Source organism: Buteo buteo, chromosome 23, assembly GCF_964188355.1.
Source record: "Buteo buteo chromosome 23, bButBut1.hap1.1, whole genome shotgun sequence".
NCBI classification, from domain to species: Eukaryota; Metazoa; Chordata; class Aves; order Accipitriformes; family Accipitridae; genus Buteo; species Buteo buteo.
Genome location: NC_134193.1, coordinates 3834018 through 3855456, shown reverse-complemented (window position 1 = coordinate 3855456; position 21439 = coordinate 3834018). Strand labels below are relative to the sequence as shown.

Genomic DNA, 21439 nt, shown 5'->3' with positions numbered 1-21439 from the left:
GTGGGTGCCTGAGGCAGGGACCTCCCCTGCCGTGAGGGTCTGCACCGACCCTTCGGGCGATGCCACGCGTGCGGGTGTTCGCTGCGGCTGCCGAGGTGCCGCTGCCTCGGGGGACAAGGGAAGAAGCGGGCAGAAGGACGGACACCGGCTGCTTCTCTAAGGGCAGCAAAACAGGGACCCCAGGTCCCTCGGGGACCCTCGTCAGCCCAGGCTTTTGCTTTGCAGCAGTTTCCCCCATGCTGGGCTGCCGGGCAGGAGCTGCCCCCCCCCGATGTCCCCCCGAGCTGGGGCAGAAGGTGCCATCCAAAGGCCATGTCCCCTCCAGCCGTGCTGCACCAAAGATCCCGCTCCCCGGGGAAGGGGGGACTCAGCATCCGACCCTGGACAAGTGCCTGCAGCCCCTCCGAGGAGCCGAGGCACCGGGTCAGCTGTAATGCCCCCCCCCAGCTGCCACATTGCCTCCATCATGGTGGCTGCTGAGCCAGCCGCCTAATGAGGGGCTTAACGAAGATTAGCGGCGGCCCTTTGCTCTGCTCCGTGCTGAGCAGGACTGGGGCTGTCCTGGCAAGGGGGGACGCTGGGGGCGAGGGGGCTGCGGGTGTGTGGACAAAGCCCGTGCCCACTGGTGTGTGTGTGGGGGGCTACCAGGGTGTCCCCGCCTGCCCAGCAAGCACCGGCAGATGGGTGCGATGTCTCGGGTGGGTGAGTGCGTGGGCTGCGATCTGCCTGCGGGAGAGAAGAACATTTTTACAGCAGTGGGTGGCTGTGTGTGCACAAGGCTGCCCAGCGCTGCAACGAGCCCGGGGGGGGGGCTGCCGTGCACACCCTGCCTGTCCTGGGGTGTCCCAACCCCACAGGACACATCCCTGGCAATCACATCCCCTCCCTCCCCCAGAGGATGAAGCAGGACCGGGGGGTATCAAGCAGTCCCTCTGCCCCAAAGCACGTGGGTGCGCACAGAGGGAGATGGGGGATGTCTCCCATCCTACCTCGGATGCTCCCCCCTGCATCCGCACCAGCTCCCCCTCCCCAAACCACCCCCGTGTTTCCAAAGCAAGGGTGCGCGGAGGGGCGAGTGGTGCTGAGCCCCACAGGAGGCGAGCTGGGGGGGACGAGCAGAATATCATCAGCCATCTGGCTGCTGGGGTGGGCCTGTGCAGACCCCCAAACCCTGGGGAGCAGCGGGTTCCCCCACACTCTCCCCAGGGCTGGGATGCTCACCGAGCCCCAACATCCCACCCAGCTGAAACCCAGAACAGCAAGGGGGGCTGTGCCTGGTGCTTTGCCATTCCTGCATGCCCGGGGGTGGCCACAGCTGGAAATCACTCTGGCTTGGCAGGACCTGGGCTGGTTGGGGCAGGGATGGAGCTGGCTCTGTCCCCGCTGCCCAGGGCTGTGTGTCCCCGTCGCTCATGGGGACACCAGGCAGGGAGCGCAGCACAGTCCCCATCCCGTCCCATCCCACCCCTCCCAGCCCCAGACACAAACCTGGGCTGTTGGAGGACAGCCACCACTGGGGCTGGCTCACCCCTGCGGACAATATAAGGTCCCAGTGGGGGACTGCCGGCTTGATTGGCCGCATCCTGCCTCTCCCCTCGGCAGCGGCCGTGCCAGGCCCCTCTGTGCAGCCCCCCCCTCCGCTCCACGCATTAAAAGCCCAGGAGCCCTTCCCTTGCCAGTGCACCAGCCTGCGGGAGTGGAGTGGGGTTCTCCCACACCAAGGAGGAGGGGAAAGGGGGTACGTCCGTGCCGTCTTCTTTTTGTTCCTCCAGCACCGAGCAGACCCCCACCCAGGCTGGGGTGAGCTGCAGGGCTGGGGTGGTTGGGGGACGGTGATGCGCATGGCGGGGCTCGCTGCACTTGTAAAGGTTTTATCTGTGGGAAACTGGCAGAAATTAGGGAGCAGCATCCTCAGACCGGGGTGCAAAAAGTCTGGGCTGGGTCTTTGCTAATGCATTTGGTTTAGGAGAGATGCGTGGGAGGGTGCTGGGTGCCGGGCCCCTCCGCCTGCTCTGCCGTGGGTGCACACATGGGCACGCAGCCCGCTGGGTGGGCGATGCTGCAGCACAGGGTGCACGGTGGGTGCTGGGGACCCACGAGCAGGGGCCAGCTTCAGGTGGGAGTGAGCTCCCTTTGGGAACGGACTCCGGTGGGGGTGTCCCCGTGCAGGCAGCCCCTGTGCTCAGGGTCGAGTCACAGGGACCCTGTGGCCTCGGGTCCCTTGGGTGCTGGCTTGCCCAGGATGCTGGAGGCTGAGAAACAGCACCTCAAGGATTTGGACCTGGAGCAGGGCAAGCAAAGGGGAGAGCAGCAGAATGCCAGGACTCCTGGGGTCATTTCTGCTTGGCCGCTGGGTTTATTGGGCCACCAACCAGTTTCACCCACTGCCTCGAGGGGCCAGAGCAGAACCCTGAGCCCCTCACCACCTCCCGACCCCCCCACCGCCTCCTCGGGGCTGGGAAAGCCGGGAAGCGAGGGCAGTCCGGCACGGCTACGGGGCCTCTCCTGCACAGCCATCCAGCCGAGCGTGAAATGGGCTGAAAAGAAAAGGGACGGCGTAATGTTCCTGGGGCCGGGGGCGGAGGACGTTTGTCCCCCGTGGTGGCCGCGGTCCCCACCACGGCTGCAGAGCGGGGCTGGCTGCAGCCGGCGTGCCAGTCCTGCGTTCCCGTCCCTCTTTGCTTTCACTGCTTCGCAACCGTTTCAGGGCACCCGGCCCCATCCTGACCTGCATTGCTGGCCCTGTCGGAGCCGTGTGCCTCTGGGGACTGTGGTCCCCAGCGCTGCCCTCGGAGCGGTGACCCTGGCCGGGTGCAGGATGCGGACCCTGGCCTGGCTGGGCATCGCCAGCCTGTGTCTGGGGGCAGCTTGGGCTGTGCCAGCCAAGGAGAAGAGGAAGGCAGGGAACCCAAAAGCTGATCTTGCACTCTACGAAAACCTGGACCTGGACAACTATGACCTGACGTTGGACAACTACGGTGAGATCCTTGACCTGAACAACTATGAGGAGCTCTATGACTACGGCGACCTTGCTCCGAAGGTGAGGGGGACGCAGGAGAGCACCCAGTGTGTGGGACAGGTCTTCCCTGGGTGCATCCCGAGAAAGGGGCTTGTTCCAAGGAATGGATGGGGCATAGCTGGAGAACCAGCCTCTTGCACAAGCCTACAAGCCTGGGTGGCTCTTCCACCATTCTTGCTGATGGCAGGAAAGGCTTTACCGGACCCTGACCTCCACTGGCTTCCTTGTCCCCTGCCATCGCCTGGCCAGAGCATCACTGCAGGACGCCAGGACATGAGGCTTCCTGCATCCCTGGGCAAATGAGGGGGGGGGGGGCTTTTTGAAACCCTGAGCTGGGAGAGCTCTCCGAGGAGGAGCTAGATTTTCAGTAAGACCTACCCAGTGCCCTCGACCCCTCGACCGGTGCTCCTGCGCTGGAGGGGAGTGGGAGGACTTGCTTGGCTACCCCAGCCCTCACACCCAGGCTGTATTTGCAGGTCGAGGTTGGCACCCTGGCTCCTCGCCCCAAGGACCCCATGGCTCTCCCAAACCTGGGCACCACGGCTGAAACCCCGAAGCTGCAGCCTCCGACCACCGCCAGCCCCGTCCGCCCAGCACCCATCCCCGTGCAGTGTGAGTGCAGACCCCGGGGTGCAGCGGGATTTGGTTCCCATGGGATGCAGCCACATGTCCCAGGGGCAGCAGGGCTGGTGCTCTGGCGAAAAGGGAGCAAATCCTTTTGCCACCAGCAGACAGCAGCAGTTATTTGCTCTGCCCGGGCAGCGAGGAGATGGGGTGTTGGGGGTGCGTCTTATCACACAGCAGGCAGGAGGGCTGCAGCGAGACATTTCTGGGAAACAAGAGCTCCAGCAAAGCAGCAACATTTTAATGAGCAGAGGCATTGCGACAGTCGGACAGAGTAGCAATTAGATTAGTGACAATTAAAATCCTGTAGCGAGGGATAAATATCTTTATTCATTTTCTGTCACTCTGGACTGGGACAAATTAAGTAGGAGGCAAAGGGAAATTGTTGCCTTGCTGCTTTGAACTCCCCCACTAATGGATGCTGAGCTCGCGGGCGCTGGGGGAGAGGAGAGGGAGCATGTGCGTGGGAAGGACAGGGCTTTACCCCTCCTGCCACCCCTGCCCGGCTTGCCAGGACCCTCACGCAGCTGAGACAGATGTTTTGCTCGATGCAAAACTGTTTTCTTTTGTTCTGTTTCCTTCCATGGAAAAACTAAGGGGGCCAAGTGAGCTCTGGGTGTAACGCTGCTGTGCTTGGCAACCTTACATCTCCCCCTCTCCCGTGGGAGGTATTTGGCCCTGAGCAGTTTCACTTATTAGCAGCTCTTTTGGCTCAGAGTTTCTGGCCCTTCCCTTAATGAGATGCCCTGGGCTGTTTCACTGATGAAGGTGTTGGGGGGCTGCGACAGCTCTGGGTGCTAAAGACTTCATGTACCCACAACGTGGGCAGGGGTGGGCATGGCCTCCCACCTCCCTGCATGCTGCGGTGCTTTGTGGGGGATGCGGGAGCTGTGCCATGCCATACCATGCCATGCCAAGGGTTGTCTCTGCACTCCCAGTCCTGCCCAGTTGCCTGCTCTGCCTGTGCATCAGCACCTCCGTCTACTGCGACAACACCGACCTGGAGCACATCCCGCCGCTGCCGCCGGAGACCACATACCTCTATGCCCGCTTCAACCGCATCGGCGCCATCCGGGCCAGCGATTTCACGGGACTGAGTATGTCCGGGCAAGGGAATGGTCAGGCTCTGCAATGGGGCATGGGGGGAATAAGCGGTTCTTTGTGGGTCCCTGTTCATTTCCTCCCTCCTCTCTCTCCAGAGAAGCTGAAGCGAATAGACCTGACCAGCAATTTCATCTCCTGGGCAGATGCGGATGCCTTCCGCTTGCTCCCCAGCCTGCAGGAGCTCATCCTGCCCGAGAACAGGCTGACGGCGCTGCCCGAGCTGCCCCGCAGCATCGTCCGGCTGGACGCCCGTCTCAACAGGATCCCCAGCACCGGCCTCCGGCCCGAAGCTTTCCGGGTGGGTGCTGGGGCTGCTGGCCTGGTGGATGAATCTAGGCTGGTTTTAGCCCAAACCTGCCATGCCAAGGGGTAAAAGGGATGGTGCAGAGGGCCGGAGCAGGGCTGCGAGCAGGGACGTTCATCTCTCCCCTCTTCCTGCAGGACTTGAAGCAGCTGCAGTTTCTCCATCTGTCCGATAACCAGCTGGATTATATCCCGGCACCCCTACCCGAGAGCCTGCGCTCCCTGCACCTCCAGGTGAGATGAGCCCAGACCCAGGCTTGTCTGTACCTGAGTCTAGCAAAGCCCACCACCACCTCCTCTCCTTCTCCTCCCCATCCCTTCGAATCTGATTTTGCCCTTTGCCTCCCTGGCCAGAACAACAACATCCAGACCATGCACGAGGACACGTTCTGCAACACCCAAGACCACAGCCAGATCCGCAGGGCGCTGGAGGACATCCGCCTCGATGGCAACCCCATCAACCTCAGCCTCTTCCCCGACGCCTATTTCTGCCTGCCCCGCCTGCCCACGGGCCACTTCTTCTGAGCCCCACGGCCCCAACGCTGGGAAACAACGGCAAGCATTCCCGGACCCACCATGCCCTCACCCCAAACCCCCTCGGACCCTGCTGCCCCATGGAAAATGTGGGGTTAAGGCAGATGCATTTAACCCCGATGTGAGCTGAGCCTCCGTGCAGGGGTGAATTCAGTCCTGGGGCAAACGAAGCAGGGGACAGGCAGCTCTAATAAAATGAAGACTTTACAAATGCATTCAGTGTCTTGTTCTCAACAGTGAGAGCGGCAGAAAGCTCTCGCCCAGCCCCAGCCCAGCAGCTGCTTTGTGAACGGTGCTGGTTTGCAAAGACGGGGACTTCCTTGTGTCCCGCTTCTTCCTCAGTTCCCTCCCAGGGTCTTGGGAAGACCCTTCCGTGTCTGCTTGCAGGGTTTCCTGGACAGGGATGGGGAGCTGCATTCCTCCAGAGAGGCGATGCTTTGGCCACATCAGGTTTGACGTGCGTGTCCCCTCAGCCATCCCCAGGTCCATCAGGTGGGTCTGTGTGGCTCCGGAGGAGTGTTGCACACCCAAGTGTGAGCTGTGGCCGCAGCTGGGCTGTCCCCCTGCGCTCCCAAAGAAGATGCCGTAGGAAACCTGAGCACAGGGCAACTGGAGTCCTCCATCACCTCACCCCAGACCCACTGCAGTCCCAGGGCCCTTGTTCTGCGGAGACCCTGACCCCCACTGGGACTGGGAGCTGTCCTGGCACTAAGTGGGGTCTCCAGCATGAGCTCTGCCCGGAGAGAGGGTGTCCCTGGGTTTGGGTGTGCTTCAGCTGCAGAGAAAGCCTGGAGCAGCACCGGAGCCTGGGAGCCAAACGGTCCCAGGTCCAGCAGGGAAGAGTCACTCGGAGGGAGTTAAAATATCTCGTATCATCCCAGCTTTCAACACCCGAAATGAGCTGCCCAGTGGTGAGATATTTTAAATATAATGTATTCATCCTCTATATTTTTATACACATGTAACAAACACGCATACCGTGAGAGGATGACACATCCCTGGAGAATCCAAAATCCTGAACTGAAACCACTGAGCTCAGCCCACATCCTCCAAGCCCGGGGAGGCAAACTAAGGCGGCTGGAAAAAACCTTGCAAGAAGATCCAGCTTCTCATCTATGGGCACACTGCAAACACCGCTGGGCGCTCGTGCCCACGAGCCTGCCTCGTTGGCACAGCACGGGCACAAGCGTGCCGGTGGCACGGAGCATGTGTGTGTGCACCACCTCCCTCCCCTCACCCTTCTTTTCCATACAAAATCCAACTCAGGGATGGATTATGTTCAGCCAAAAGCCAGGGCCCTTGGTTAATGGGATTTTGGAGCTATTCCAGCCTTTCCTTTCAGGCTAGAACTAAAATGCCAGGATTTATTACCACCGTTGTCATGTCATCCTTGAAACAGCTGTATCTATCTGTCCCCTGTCTGTCTATCCCCATAGCTCTCCTCCTTCCCCATCCATCCTTCTGACATCTTCGCACCGTCCTTTACCCCCGGTGATCTCATCTGCTCCCGTGGGATGAAATATTGCTGCGAGCCAGGCTCGGCTCCAGCAGGATGGAGTTGGCCAACTTTTCCCAACGGCAAGCCCCGGCCCTTCGCGTTCATCCCACTAGATGGCAAGGCAGAGTGTTTGGAAATGCTTGACCTTAACTTCGGACTGCAAACTCACTCTCTACTGTTTACCTTCCTTCTGGGGTGGTTTTATCGTCTCACGGGCATGCCCAAGCAGCTGGGGAATAGCCCAGGTGCTCGGTGTTGGCAGAGGAAGGATTAAAAGGAGCTGCAGAGGGGAAAGAAGGGTTTGCTTCGTGGGGGAGGAGAGTAAGGTAGGTGGAGGGATGTCTCTGGGGGAGATGGGGCTGCTGGCTTTGCAGAACCCAAACTTTTCTAAGAGCAATGGGGTGGCTCGGAGGGGGCTTTGCTGGGGGAGAATTGAGATTCAGCAGTGCTGTCTTGCCTTGTGTGGCTCTCAGGTCCTCTCAGACCCCTGGGGAGGAGGGAGCGGGCTGGGGCAGCAGGTCTTCCCCTTCCCCAAAGTCCTGGAGGGGGCCAGGCTGGGGCTGGTTTTGGGAGGGGGCTGCTGGGGGCTCAGTCCCACTGTTCTGCTGGTGCAGTTACTGACTCTGCTCTCATGTCCTTGCTGCTGCTGCAGTGGGGGAAAGAAACCAGTGCCTGTCTTTGCAGCATAGTGCAGGGAACAGCAACCCCCTTCTGTCACTGGCCCCACGGCCCTTTCCCACCCTGCGGACATGCCTCATCCCCTCCATGGGGATGCATTGCCCCCAGGCTCTCCCCGAGCACCCCAGAGCGGCTGGCTGGATCCTGCCCTGGAGCAGCGTGGAGGCACAGAGCCTTCCCCGGGGCTGGAGATGGCAGCGGGCATTAAGAGGGGCTGTCCTGAGCCCTCCTGCCAGCGGGACAGTCCTGCCCCAGTTCAACCTGGCTTGGTAGCGTGTCTGAGACCTGGTCACCTCCTCTGTCACCCTTGCTGCCCACTGCCCCACGTCCCTTAGGCTGTGGCCAGGCAGCTGGGAGTCTTGGTTCCTCTCCATCCCCTGATGTCTGCAGCTCTGCCCAGCTGATGCCTTGGCTTATGCCACTTCTGAGGGGCAGGGTCACCGCCTGCCCTTGGGGACCTGCCTGCATTTTAAGTCATTGCTGTGGCGGAGGCTTTATAGGATTGCACAGCCTGTCCCACGCATATATGCATGTAAGGGACTGCGCATCTCTGCTGAGAGACACGTGCTGCTTCTGCCAGCCTGCCGCGGGCATCGCCTGAGCCCAGCTAACGGGGCCAGCAGACAGCAGAGCAGCAGACCTGCCGCAGGCACGCAGGGCCAGGCGGCAGCAGGGGAGGGAGCAGAGCAGCCGGAGAGAAGAATTAGCGCAGGGCCCATGTTAGAAGCCGTGAGCTGGAGGCGTGCAAAGGCAAAGCGTCGCTCATCTCGGGAGCGTTTGCTGAGTAATAGCAGGAGCTGCAGGGCTTCAGAGTAGTGTCTGATGGGAAATGGTGGCAGCCCCATGTCTGGAGACAGTTAAACGATGTGGGGCTGGGGGAGCACGGGGAAGCAGCCCTGGTCAGAGGGGATAGGCGAGACAGGCGGCTGCTCCCGGACTGTTTTGCTTTAGGGATGTGCAGGGAGCTGTATGCCGCCTGGTACGGGGTGTGCAGGGGTCGACAGGGAAGAGCAGACCAACTCTGGGCACTGACCTCCCTCCCCTTGCCCTCTCCGGCTGGATCCGCGGTTGCCCTGTCCCTGGGCTCACAGCAGGCTCTGCAGCAGCCGGGCAGAGAGCTCACACCCTGCCTGTCCCTCTCATTCCCCTCCATCCCTCCTCCCTCAGCCAGAGAGCATCTCCGCGTGTAATTCATGCAGCTCTCCTGCCTCCGTCTCTCTGCTGCTCAAGGTCACCTTCCTCGCCTGGGCTGGATTTTCACATATTGATTGCTTGGCTCTAACAGCCAATGTCTCGGTGAGCTCCCGATCTCACGCCAGCTCAGCATCTTGCTGCTCTCTGGGAGCAGCATCTCCATATGGGCCCCCCTCCTCCATCCTGCCCTCCCCCTCCGTGCTCTCCTCCCAGCCCTGGCCATGCATCATTAACCGGCACCAAAACAGAGACAGGAAAGTCTTCATGCCTTGGAGAGCAGCAGCCTTCTCCCTCCTCTGCCTCTCTGTCTCCTGGGGAGCGTGACATGAGCACGTTCCTTCCCTTGGGTTGATTTAGGAGGAGCTGGGACAGCCTGTGGCATCCTTGCAGGGACTCAACGTGGTGCTACACCTGCCCGTGAGCTGCCTCCATCCTCTTCTGCTTGAGCTTTCTCCTGCAGGTCCTCATCCCCCAGTGGGAAAGGAGCTCCTCTCCCATAACCATGCACATCCATCTTCCTGCTCCCCCCCTCCTCACCCAGATTTCTTATCTGCTTTCCTCCCACCAGCATGACCAGGAGCAGCCTGTGCCATGCCGGGCCATGTCCCTTTGCCACCGCCTGGGGACAGAGCTGTCCTTTTCTGTCTTTTTGCAGCTTCTCAGCCAGGGCAGCACAGGCAGCTTAGTGCAGGGTGGGGGGGGATCGGGTCAGGAGCAGAGTGGTGGTGGCTGGGGTCAGTGACCTGAAACAGCAATAAGAGCAGCAGCAGGAGGAGGAGGATGGAGGCTCTTGGCCCTCCTGGGACCCAGGCAAGCTGGGAAGAGGCCACAGACATGACACGGTCCTCCCTGTCTGGGACAGTGGCTGTGTCTGCCAGCTCTGTCCCCCACCTGTGCCCATGGCAGGCAACCAGTGGATTTATTGGTCAAGTGCAAAATCAATGGCAGGATGGAAAAAGGCCACCGAAGTGTGGATGCTGACAAGCTCCTGGCCTCCTCCGGGCTAGAAATCACCCTTAAACGCTGCTGGGGAGGAAGCGCTGTGGCCCAGCTTGCTCAGCGAGTGAGGCACGGATGATAACAGCTTTATTTATAGCACTTAACTGGCTGTTGGCTCAAGGCACCGATTTGTGCTTAGCATGCGATCGTTTAGGGCGGCTGTTTGTGCAGCTCATGGCTGGAGCGCTCGCGCAGCCCTGCCGAAGCCCTCGGCGAGCTCCCACCGCCTGGCATCGGGGCAGGACTTTCCCACATCGAGTTCGATGTGTCCCACTCCCTGACCCCAACCCAGGAAGCTGGCCCGGGACCACGTTCCACTAGACTGACCAGAAACTCATTTTCCTGCCTATATTTTATACAGCATCTCATCTGGAGAAATCCCAATTGGTGCCTTAGGGTCTGGGATGTTGTACATCCCTAACACTAATGGAGTAATTAATAGCTGCTACCCGGGGGGAGCTGTGTTGCTGCTCAGTTTCCAGATCTGTCCTTTTTTTTCTGAAGGATCCCAGTGCTGGGATTCATTAGATGGGAGCTGCAATGGCTCTGGAGATGAAAGTGCTGTTCATGAATTATCACCAGGGTGCAGACAGCTGCCCAGGCCACTTCAGGGAAACTCAACAATGGAAATAGAGGAGGGGAAAAAAAAAACCAAACTGCTTGGGCTTTTCCTCTCCCCATTTTCCACTTCACCACTGGGAAAAGGAGGAGGAAAAACACAGCAAAAGGAAGAGAAAGAAGAAAACACATTCTTTCTCTCTTCACATCCCCCCTCCCTCCCCCCCCAAATTGTGAATGCTTAGCATAAAAATAATGTGCAGAAAATCAGCCCCCTCCCTGCAGTACACTGTGGGTCTGCTAAGGGCCGGGGGTGCCTGCAGCACCCCGGGGCTTTCCTGGCTCTCCTCTTCCATCCTGCTCCGGAGCAAGCGGCTCCAGGACTCTGCCATGAGCTGCTCCAGGATGGGAGATGCGACCAAGATACAGCTATTATTAGCAATGTTGCGTTAGGTCTTGTCAACAGGAGCCCTGACGCCTGGGAAAGGCTCTGCGATAGGAGGCACGTGTCCTCTGGGAGGGGGGCCCGCCCCAGTTTAACCCAGTTCTTGTGGAGGGAAGAGCTTAGCGGGGCCTGGGGTTTTTTTTTTGGGGGGGGTGGGGAGGCTGGGGGTGATGGAGGTGAGGCAGGGGGAGTCTCTGCAGGGAGATGTGGAGGATGCTCGAGCCTGCGGCATGTGAGCTGATGTCCTTGTTGCAGCCAGGAGTGACAGTGTTACCTCCCTGGCGTCTCCCCAAAATGGGGGGCATTTCCACCCTGCCGGCCTCAGGGCACCTGGATCCTCCCCTCGAGCAGTCCTGGCCTGTTGCTGCAGAGGGAAGAGTTTCTCGAGCGACATTTCCAAGGTGACTCTCTGCTCCTGCACAGTCTCCCATCCGCCGGCTGAGCGTGCCAAACTGCCTGACCGGGGAGAAATTATGAAATGGAGAAAAATGCCAATAAGTATGGCTCTTCCGTGCTTCCAGCCAGGCTTTTCCAGGGCTGTTGGGACAAGGACCAGTGTCCTGCTGGGCATGCGGGTCTGCCCCACTGGGGATTCATTCCGCAGCTCAGGGCTCCCCCATTCCTGGCTTTAGATCTCTTTCTTTTTTTTTTTTTTTTTTAAATTGACCTGAAGCCAAACTCTTTCAAGCATGAATTGGGTGGCCACCCATTGGTTTAGGGGTGATGCACCCCTAAGGAAGAGCTTGGTGCAGCAGCAGCCGGCATGTTGGTGTGCTGTGGACCCCGAGCAGGAGGAGGAGAGCCGAGCTTGGCATGCCTGATTGATCGCTGTCTTTTAAAATAACCAGCCGGAGCCTGGATCTTCCGTTTCTGTAGGATGTGGAAAACCTGGAGAGGGGGAAGAGAGAAACAGCTTTGAGAGAGCAAGTGCAAGTATTGCTAATTTATGATCAGAGAAATATATGTTTGAGTTTGAAGATTACAGGGAAAGGACCTGGTGTTCAGCTGATGATAAATCTGTTTTATCGGGGGGTTGTGAAAAGGCTTCCCCACAGGGCAAATTGCGGGAATGCAGAATGTAATTACCCCAAATTCCAATTTGAGTAATTATTTCTACCTGCCTGTCACTCCCCTGGTGCTTTCAGCTGGATGGAGAGGTTTTTGCTTTCCCTCACCTCTCTGCTTAAGAGCCAAAGCCATTGTGCAGCACTGCTGGGCTCTCTGAAGAGCTGGGACAGCCCTGCCTGTGGGGAGGCACTAGCCTACAAAGCTTTGGGGCTCGCTGCCATCCCACCCCAGCCCAGAAGCTGCCCTTTCGCTGCCTTTTTCCATGGCTGCTGAGTAGGGGCTGTCAGACATTGCTTTCTGCAACCACATTTGCACCCAGGCAGGGAGGAGGCAGGCAGACCAGGGCAGGGAGGATTTGGGTCACCGCTTCCCAGGATGTCTTTACCCTTGCAGAGAGGGCAGCACCCTCTTGGGTAGCACGGACCCATGGGGAGAGCCCCTGCATGTGGCCAGGACGTTGACTTTTTCCCCCTCGTGTCCATCCATGGGATGGGTGACACATGGATGGAGGTTGGAGGGATGCTGGCTGCTGGGGACGTCCAGCCCTGTGCCCGTTCTCCCTGTCCCCCGCGGGCTCCGTGCCGTGGTGGTGAGGTAATCGAGGGTTTTACTGCAGTGGGCCGTGGATAGCTTTTCTAAGCATCGTCTCCTAATGCTTCCCCGAAGAGCCAGGCAGGCTACCGGGTGCATTAGGAATCGATGCACATAGCAAATGGATTGCTTGAGCTCTCTCCTCCACCTTTCCATGCTCTCTGGCTGTCTCCGTGCTTGCCCCCTCCCCAGCATGGGCAGGGCTGCCCAGTGCCAGCTCCATCCTCCCAGTGTCACCCAGGTGATGGGGGGGCACCAGGGATGGTCCCCGTCCCCCCCCCCCAGTACAGGGTTGCAGCGGACAGCTCTATCCCTACCCTGGTCCCACCAGGATGGACCATCAGCTCCAGGTGAAGCAGCCTGGGCTTCACCCCTTCATGTCCCCCCCCGAGGACTCGCAGCAGACAGGCGCTGCGGTTGGAGCAGGTGACAAGCGTCTGCACGGGCCAGCCAAGCAGAGAGAAAAAAATGACCCTGGCAAGAGCAGGGATGGGTTCTGCATCTCAAGTGGCTCCCTGGGAGATGCCAGACTGTCCCTCCTGTGAGAGCCAGGGACCCGTCAGCTCCCAGATCCTCTGTCTGTGGAGGGAGAAGTAGGAGCTGCCGTGGCACAACAAGTTCAACTGCAGAAGGTAGAGGCATTTGGAAAAGCGATTGCTCTGCCCGCAGCAGTGTGGAGCAGCCCTGGGGCTCACAAGGGGCAACAGCCCAGGGGTGGCTTTTCTTTTGTGGGAGTTTCCTCCAGCTCCATCAAGAGATTACTCTGATTTACCCCCTCATTAATGAAAGGGGAATCAGATCTAGAAGGGCTCTGCAATGTGCTGGTCACGGACCCAAACCTGCAGCTGCTGGCCCTGGTCCCTCTCACCCCCAGTTCCGACCACTCGTGGCAAAGAGGGGATGAGGTCTCCGTAGGCAAGGGAAACTGAGGCACAGAGTGACAGGGGCATCTCCCAAGGCACAGTGAGCCGTGGAAGAGGATACCAGTCCCTCACACACATCTGTGGCCTCAGTTTCCCCCGATGAGGAAATCATCCCCAGTTAACTGTGGCTCAGCACAGGGATGGAGATCCCTGCATGGGGGTTTGGGGGTGCTGGGGTCCTCCAAGGGAAGGGAGTGGTGGGGACTGTGGAGCAGGGATGGGGGTGACTTGGGTCAGTCCCACTCAGCATCTTAAATGGTCTTTTGTCTGCTCAAAAGCACATTATTCCATTTCCCTGTGAACCTCCTGCCTGGATCCAGACTGCCTTGTGTCTGCTGAAGAGACAGAGGACACGCATGCTGGTGGCTGGGGACAGAGGGACGTCTCGGATGGACGGACAGGGCTGCAGCGGGGCATTTCTTAGGTAAGCAGGTGGAGAAGGAGAAGTGGAGGGAGCTGGTCTCCAGCAGGTCATTAGGTGGCTTTGCTAAGAGGCTAATTAGGCTGGGAGGATCCCCGGGGGTGGCAAAGCCGGGTTTGCCCTTCCCCGGCCAGCTGCTCCGCACGCCGCTGCTGGCACCGTGCGCGACAATGCCCGGACCTGGCGGGCGCTCACGTGGCTCCGCTGATAAAACTTGCATGAGGACATGCGCAAAAATCAATGGTTGTGCTTATGAATTAATGATCGCTGAGCGGATCGATGCAGCCTGCCCCGTCCATGCTGTATTGCTAATGAACACCAGCAGTGGGAGCGCGGGAAGGGCCACCGATGTACTGCTGCAGCGCCTTCTGCATCTCTATTTATTTGTGTTTTAAGTATATTTATTTTGCATTTGCTCCCACAGCTACTTTAAGCAGAGAGCAGGTGATTTCCATGCAAGAGACCCGGTGCATGCATGCTGCGGGGAGGGGGCTGCTGCTTTTTGAAGGGGGGGCTTGGGGGGAGAACGACATTGGAAAGGGCCGATGGCTCTTGGCTCCGTGCTGGAAGGGGTTGAATCAGAGGCAGGCTCTATAAATATGTATGTGGGTAATTTCTAATCGAACACCACAGCTCTCGGTGCTGGCATGTGTCACTCCCGTGGCATTATCTCTGCAATTAGAGCTTTTTGCCACAATTGCATAAGAACCTCTCGGTGACTCACCGGCTTTGGGGGGAGAGAGGCGAACGGCGGCTCGGAGGCGGCCGGCTGCGCCTGCGCGCGTGTGAGGTGTGAAAATCAGCTGCTCAGGTGCTCCGTGGTTTGCAGCTTGCTCGGAAGCAAACCTTGCTCCCAGCTGCCTTGCTGTTCCCCTGCCCCCCCAACGTCAGCAGCCTGGTTTGGGGATGCTTGGCTCTCCCCCTGCCATTGAGCTCCCTGTCTGCCCGGCATTGCCTTCTGCCCCGGGGTTTATTTTTGTCCCTGTCATCGTGGCTCTGTTTGTGTGTTGATGACCCTTTGGCACCAATAATAGCATGTTTCGGATCCCTGATTAAAACTGCTGCAGTGTCAGAATCAATAAGCATTGGCAGCTGAGACTGTAATAAGTATAATAATCCCCATTAGGGTAACAGATGGGGGAGAGAGTGCAGGGCTGCTAATATGGTAATGCCATGAATTTGCTTCAATCAGCTGGAGCCACAGCATCTTCCCCGTGAGGGGCAGGGACCATGGCTGTCTCGGTATTTGCTGTCCCCAGCATCGGCAGAGCCCCCGCTTCTGGCTGTCATAATGCCTTGTGTGCCCCAGCTTGGAAACTTGGCTTTGCAACATTAATTATTGGGGGTTTGGAAATGTGTGTGATTGGTGTCCCCATCATGGGAGAGGGGCCAGGACTCTGTGCAGCCAGGGGAGTTGCTTATCCTGCCTTAAAGCTTAAAGAAAATTTAAAGGCTGAGATTATCAAGCGGGGGAAATTCCTGCTCCGATCCATCCTGCCCATTCGTCTTGCAGAGAGTGAGTGTGGTGAGGGCCAGGAGAGAGGGGAAAGCCAGTGGCATTAAAGTAGCTGCCTAGGAAAAAAAAAAAAAAAATCAATAAGTAATTGTGGCCCCATCGATCTGTGGCTCCACTGCTGTGGCTCTCCACTGTGCTTTGATCAGCTTTCACGGCTGCAGATGAGAGAGTCCCAGCAGCTGGGGGTACTAAATGATGCCAAACAATTCTCAGTTGAAAACTATAGAATTTTTCCTTAAGTAAACCCAAAATAGAGTAGCAGCTGTGGGGCTGGGTGCAATCCTTGCAGGAGGGATGCTATTGTCTCTCTGCTGGGACTTCCCTGACAAGCTGGAGTGATGCTCCCTGCCCATGGTGGCTGCTTGGTCCCCTCTGACTACAAAAAACCACCTCCGACACCCAAAAAGCTGCTGGCCAAGACCTGCTGCAAGTCCATGGCCATGGAAACGCCTCCAGTGATGAGGCTCGGGGGGCTGTGCACGCTTTGGGGGCAATATCTAACCACGTGCCATGGAAAGGAGACCAGTCCCAGGCAGAAATGACTGGTAATTTTTAGACAAATTGTTTTTGCTTGAAAAATGGAGGTTTGTTGAAACCCAGCATGTTTATAGAAAAACATCGGTTTCAACAGATTTCTGTTTCAACATGTTTTTTAGAAGAAAAAGGAAAGCTTTCCAAATTGTCAAAAGACCCCAGTTGAACACTTTCTCGGCAGAGCATAATCCATTTCTCAGCTCCAAATTACTTTTCATTTTGCAATGTAAGTAAATGTATTGCAAAATCCCCTTTTGAAAAGGGACTGAAATCCTACTGAAACGGTTGGGGAGGATCTCGGCAACAGACTGGGATTAACTCGTTCCAGCCTGGGGTCTGGATTTTCAAACAATGTCCTTTTTCCTTTCTTTTTGGTGATGGTTTTTCATCCTCCTGCAGGATGGTTAATACCAGCAATTCCTTCCTGGTGCGGAAATTGCTTCATCTACAGGCGCCAAATATTAAGGGCTGGCAGGGGACCTGGCATCAGTCAGGGCGAGGATGCTGGTGAATGGTCTGGTCCACTGCAGGGATTTTTCCCGTACCAACAGGCGATGCTTTGTGGCCAGACTGCTGGAAGATCTTGTTGTTGCACTGATCCAGCAATAATCCCCTTCAATGAGGCGTGGGATGATATCTCAGATAGGGACCACCTCCATCCGTATGAGTCTGCGTCTTATCCAAGCCATTGCAATTGCAGGCTGGAAATGCAGCCTTCAGTGCGGCAAGCGCAGGGCACGCCGAGAGCACTGGCACGACGGAGATTTTCCTTGGGAGCCTTGCTGGAGCTGAGAGCAACTTGTTTATTAAACTGGCATCTCTATACATTTTGCACCCTTCTCTGCCCCCTAAGTATTAATCAAACTAATAACTTAATTCCAGATTTTAGTTTTCCCAGAGAGGAGGTGGGGGCCTAGCCTGCGGGCTGCACCTGCCTGGGAGAGATGCTGGGGCAGAGCGAGGGCTCTCCAAATTCACAGTGGGATGCAGCCAGAGCCGTAGGGATGCAGGAGGTTCCAGAGAAATCTCTGGTTTGGTTCTGGACCCAAAGGACTCTCCCAAAGCAGCCCCCTCCTCCCCTGCACAAGCTTTTCCAGGCACAAGAGGGGTTTGGGTTTGGAAAGACGGGGGTGGAGGTGGGTCTGGGAACCCTGTACCAAAGGTCGATGCTTTGTGGCCAGAGTGCTGGAAGATCTTGTTGCACTGACAAGTGTTGGATTCCCACTGGTGGTTGTGCTAATGGCTCAACTTGACTTAATGAAATGGTGGCTGTGTTGGTGAGCAGTCAAAATCTGACCTGCTTTTCTCTTTATTGTATCTGCTTGCAGATCTCATGCAACTCTAATCAAATGTTTCAATGCCTCCATAGAGCTGGCAAGGATTTGGAGAACGTGGCTGGGTTGTTTGCAAACTTCTTCAGGCTCCAAGTGTGCTCCAAGCTTTCCTTTTTTTCAAGAAAAAAGGGAATCGAAGCCAGCGGCCAGGCTCAGAGGTGTTTGGACTGGGTCCTGGAGCGGTGCAGGGATTTACAGCAAAGCCCAGGGGGTATCACCTCCTTGCTGAGCCTGGTGGCACTCACAGCCTGCAAGGGTGTGCGGACAGGGCTGGGTCCTTTGTAGCTGACCTAGAATCGGGTTTTGGTGTCCACGTGGACTTCAGTGGCTTTGGGTCTGATGCATCCCTTGCAATCAAATAGAAACCTGAAATTATAACAAGCCCATAAATGCATCTGTTAGAGAGTCTGTAATGGGTTGGCAGTGGGATATCCAGTTCCCAGCCGGGGAAGGTTTGAGGAGGGTGGAGGGATGCAGGGAAGAGCCAGGAGCTATTTCAGCTCCCTGTGCCACCCCCTTCCTCCTGCTGCTCCAACTCGAGTGCTAACAAATGCTTTACAGGGAGCTGTGCCAGCGATGCTCGGAGCACGCAGCACGAGAGCAGATCGTCGCCCTGCCCCGTGCAGGGAAATCCCTTTGATGCTAAAGTGGCTGCAGGGGGAAGGAAGAGGAGTGGGCACAAATGCATCCTGCTCGGAGCGACGGGCTGGTTCACTGAGCAGAGCCCTGGCAGGCTCCGCCACATCCTTCTGCTGCTTTTCAGTGATAGCTGTCGGATTTGATAATTGCGGCAGGCTGGCTTTCTGCCTCCTTGCTGGAAAAGCACTGTCTTGCTCGATGCCTCCGTGCACCCACAGCAAGATGGGTCTCCTACAGCTGGGGGAGGAGGATTGATGCATCCCTACCCTCAGAGGTGTGGAGGGGAATCTGATGTTGGAGGATAAACCCTGGAGCGGGGCAAAGATGCTCAGCACTTGGGATGCAGCTGGAAGAAGGGGCAGAGTCTATTACGGACAAAACCCAGGGTTTTACAAGCATCCCGTTGCGCTCCCTGTTTTCCCCTTCCTCCTGCCTTCACAGAGCGAGGGGAAGCACTGGCAGCCTGACAAGGCTCGAGTTGGCCTCTGGTAGCCGCTGGGGTATTATCTGGCGGTGGGGAGGGTCTGAGCAGTGATGCTGAGGCCATTCAGTGTTGTCATCCGTGACGCAGATGTGTCACCATCCCCCGGGGTCCCTGTATAACAGCTTGTGCCAGCTCCTGCCGTCGCGACAGTCTCTGACTCCACAAGCGCAGGCACCTGGGGCAGGAGCATCTGTGCCTGCAGCGGGAAGCTGGCCACGAATCCTGGCTGTCCTGGGAAGGGCTCCGGTCACATTCTGGGGATGGAAATCCCTGCCTGGCCCCAAAGGGCTCTGGGGAGGTGGGGGAGGACGTGCTGGCTCTGTCTTCTCACTTAGACACCCCCCTGTCAGCATGAAGTTTGATGCTGAAAGCACAGAGTTTGGTCTTGATGCAGAGCTTGCCTCTCCCTGGGTTTTGCCGGAGTTGCCTGCAGTCAGCCAGCCCTGCCTGCAGTCCTGGGATGGAGGCAAGGGAGGAATCTGGGGGAGCAGAAAGACCAGGGCATGTTGCCTTTCCCAAACCGTCCTGGGAAATCGGGGGAAGAAACATAGAGCCAGGGTTAAAACCTTGGACCAGGTCTCAGCAGATGGAGCATCTGCTCCAGCTTGGACACAGCCCACGCTGCGACCCGGGGCAAATCCCGTCATCTTCCCTGCCCTGAGTCGTCCTGTTGCCCTCGCACACAAGTGTGTCCATGCACGAGCAAACACCCGGGGACAGCAGCAATTGCCTCCTGGCCTTTTTGCATGGGACCTGCTCTCTGGGAACCGATCCAGGCCCCTGCCTGGCAGAGCATCCCTAGTGCCAGCCCCAGCCCCAAACACCGGCGCAGATTTTTGCTGGGGAGGGCAACGGTTCTGCCCTGGCCGTCGGGATGCTGCTGCCCTCTGCAGCAGTTCTGTCCCCTTCTCCCAGGCTCTTCTCTCTCCCACGTACCCCCCAAACCCACCAATCTGAAACCCCACATCTTGGTCCTCATCGTTTCTCAGCCCGGGTTGTTGCCAGGGGTTTCCTCGGAGACCTCACTCCTGCCTTTCCCCAGCAGCCTTCCTGCAAAAATGCTTTCCTAAGAACTCTGGAATAAAAAAAGAAAGAAGAAACAGCCCCCTTGTTCTGCTGTGGTGAACTGGCTCTTTTTCCAGTCACAAGGGCGAGCTGAAGCAAAACTTTCCATACTGAGCAGGAACAGAAAGAGAGAGGGAGATGTAATGAACCCTCCTTTAAAAAACAACAACAACAAAACCACCAAAAAACCCAACAAAAAACCAAAAGCTAGCAAAGCTGAGTGCTGTCTTTCCCCCCCATCTCCCTCCTTTTGGAACAAGCCAGCAAGTTTGCAGAAGTGCATTTTAAGCAGGAGCAGATGCCGGCGTTCCTCGGGCCGGGAGGGGCGAGCCGAGCCCAGGAGGGACACGGAGATAGAAAACAGATTGCAGCAAATATTTGTGTATTTAATTGCTGTGCAGGATGGTTGCGCGAGGGGTGCTGGGAACCGTCCTGCCGTGCCATGGGAACATGCCCTGACACTGCTGGCTGCCCACCGCCGGCTCTCGTGCGTTCAGCACCTTGAAATACGGGTGTTTAAGGGGTTTTATTGCCTGGTTGGGGTGTGAGAGTTTCCTGGCTTGCTTGCTTCAGGGGCCAGAGAGCCAGAAATGTGGTTTAAAAGCTGAAGGTCCCTGTGAAGCCTCAGGATGCTGGGAGCTGGGCCTGTGGTGAAACCCTGACCGAGGAGAGACGGGCATCAGGTGCTGCCTTTTGGGCTGGGAAATCGGCTGAGAGCCACCAGCAGAGCCCTGGTCTGAAGCTTTGCAGAGAGAGGGAGAGATGTTCGGATCCAGGGTCTTTTGGGTCCCGCTCACCCTGCAGCATCCTTTGCTCGACCGGAGGCAAGCGTACACCAAGGGGTGCCCAGGAGGGGGTACGTCCCCGTAGGATGCCGGGCAGCAATCTCTGCTGCCTGGAAAATAGTGGTCCTGGCTATCGGCAGCACTATTTCCTGCATCGCTGTAGGAACCAGAGGTCCGCACAGGGTGAGGCTGGGGATGATGGTCCCCGTCCCGCGGTGCTGGCTCTCCACGTACCATCGAAGTGATGAGACGGTCCCCCAGGGAAGGGCTTGCTCCAGGGCACCTTGCAGAGCTCTCGGTTTCTTGTCCCTCAGTTTTTTAGGATGTATCCTTGATCCATGAGTTTGTTGGGTGGTTTTCTGGTGCAGACATGCCCTTAACAGCATCAAAAAAAAAAAAAAAAGGCAAAAAGTCAAATTGAGACCACCTCGCTGGCTCACGTAACACCAGCTCCAACAGCCCAACGCCAGCATCTGCCCATCGCTGCTGCTGCTCTCTCGATACCTGTGGATTCCTCAGCCTGGAGAAACGCCAGCCTGGCCCCCAGAAATTCAGTAAGTCTGAGCAAGGGAAAAAGGGTCAGAAGGAAAATCAGGCTGTACAATTAGTGCCGGTGTCCTGGCACGCCGGGATAGTGGCCGAGAGGCTGGCAGAGCTCCGTGCTGTCTGGATCTGTCTGGATCTGCCTGGCTTTCTCCAGTGTCAGTCGGCTTTTGTGATGAACCTGTTCTTCCCAAAATCTCGGCTATAGGTTCCTCCCATTAGCAATGCCCTCCATCCTGCTTCTGCTAAATGATTCATCCCAAACACTCTCGTTATTGCTCCCATTAGTCACGCTGACATAAATTCTTCTTTGACAAAACGCTATATGTTTCTCATCAACTCCGCACAGCCCTGATGACTCGCGTCCTTAAAACCTGATCCAAATGATGTGACTTTTCCGCAACCCCCCCTCCCAGTAATTTAAAAATGATACACCTGCTTTCGGTTTTTAGCCCATGAAGGGGGAAAGAAAGAAAACAGGGTAAGAGCAGCCATGCCTCTCCTGGCTTGTTCCACAGGGCTCCAGGAGCTGGGCAACCCTGCCTGTGTGCTCAGTGGAGGCAGCGGGGCTGGATCCCAG

The 21439-nt window shown here is 57.4% G+C and overlaps 2 protein-coding genes across 6 annotated transcripts in view; both read left to right on the top strand.

Annotated features, from left to right (window-relative positions):
• The first annotated feature begins 2560 nt into the window (after positions 1 to 2560).
• OPTC (opticin) lies at positions 2561 to 5625 on the top strand. Its single transcript, XM_075055225.1, has 6 exons — positions 2561 to 3040; positions 3496 to 3631; positions 4582 to 4740; positions 4843 to 5045; positions 5189 to 5284; positions 5405 to 5625. Exons 1-6 carry the CDS (start codon positions 2561 to 2563, stop codon positions 5573 to 5575), a joined length of 1245 nt encoding a protein of 414 aa, XP_074911326.1. The 3' UTR covers positions 5576 to 5625.
• Positions 5626 to 7222: 1597 nt separating this feature from the next.
• Positions 7223 to 21439, top strand: part of ATP2B4 (ATPase plasma membrane Ca2+ transporting 4) — an 87976-nt gene continuing 73759 nt past the window's right edge. For all 5 annotated transcript variants that reach the window (XM_075055503.1, XM_075055496.1, XM_075055507.1 and 2 more), the window contains exons 1-2: positions 7223 to 7408; positions 13817 to 13962. The gene's annotated coding sequence lies outside the window, so the exon portion shown is untranslated. The remainder of the gene's footprint in view (positions 7409 to 13816; positions 13963 to 21439) is intronic.

What these genes read in the sequence shown, in the direction of transcription:
- OPTC (XM_075055225.1), top strand. Translation starts at nt 2,561, where the DNA reads ATGTTCCTGGGGCCGGGGGCGGAGGACGTTTGTCCCCCGTGGTGGCCG. An exon ending in CAGCGATTTCACGGGACTGA is followed by an intron (nt 4,741 to 4,842) that starts GTATGTCCGGGC and finishes CTCTCTCTCCAG; the next exon opens with AGAAGCTGAAGCGAATAGAC. An exon ending in TGCGCTCCCTGCACCTCCAG is followed by an intron (nt 5,285 to 5,404) that starts GTGAGATGAGCC and finishes CTCCCTGGCCAG; the next exon opens with AACAACAACATCCAGACCAT.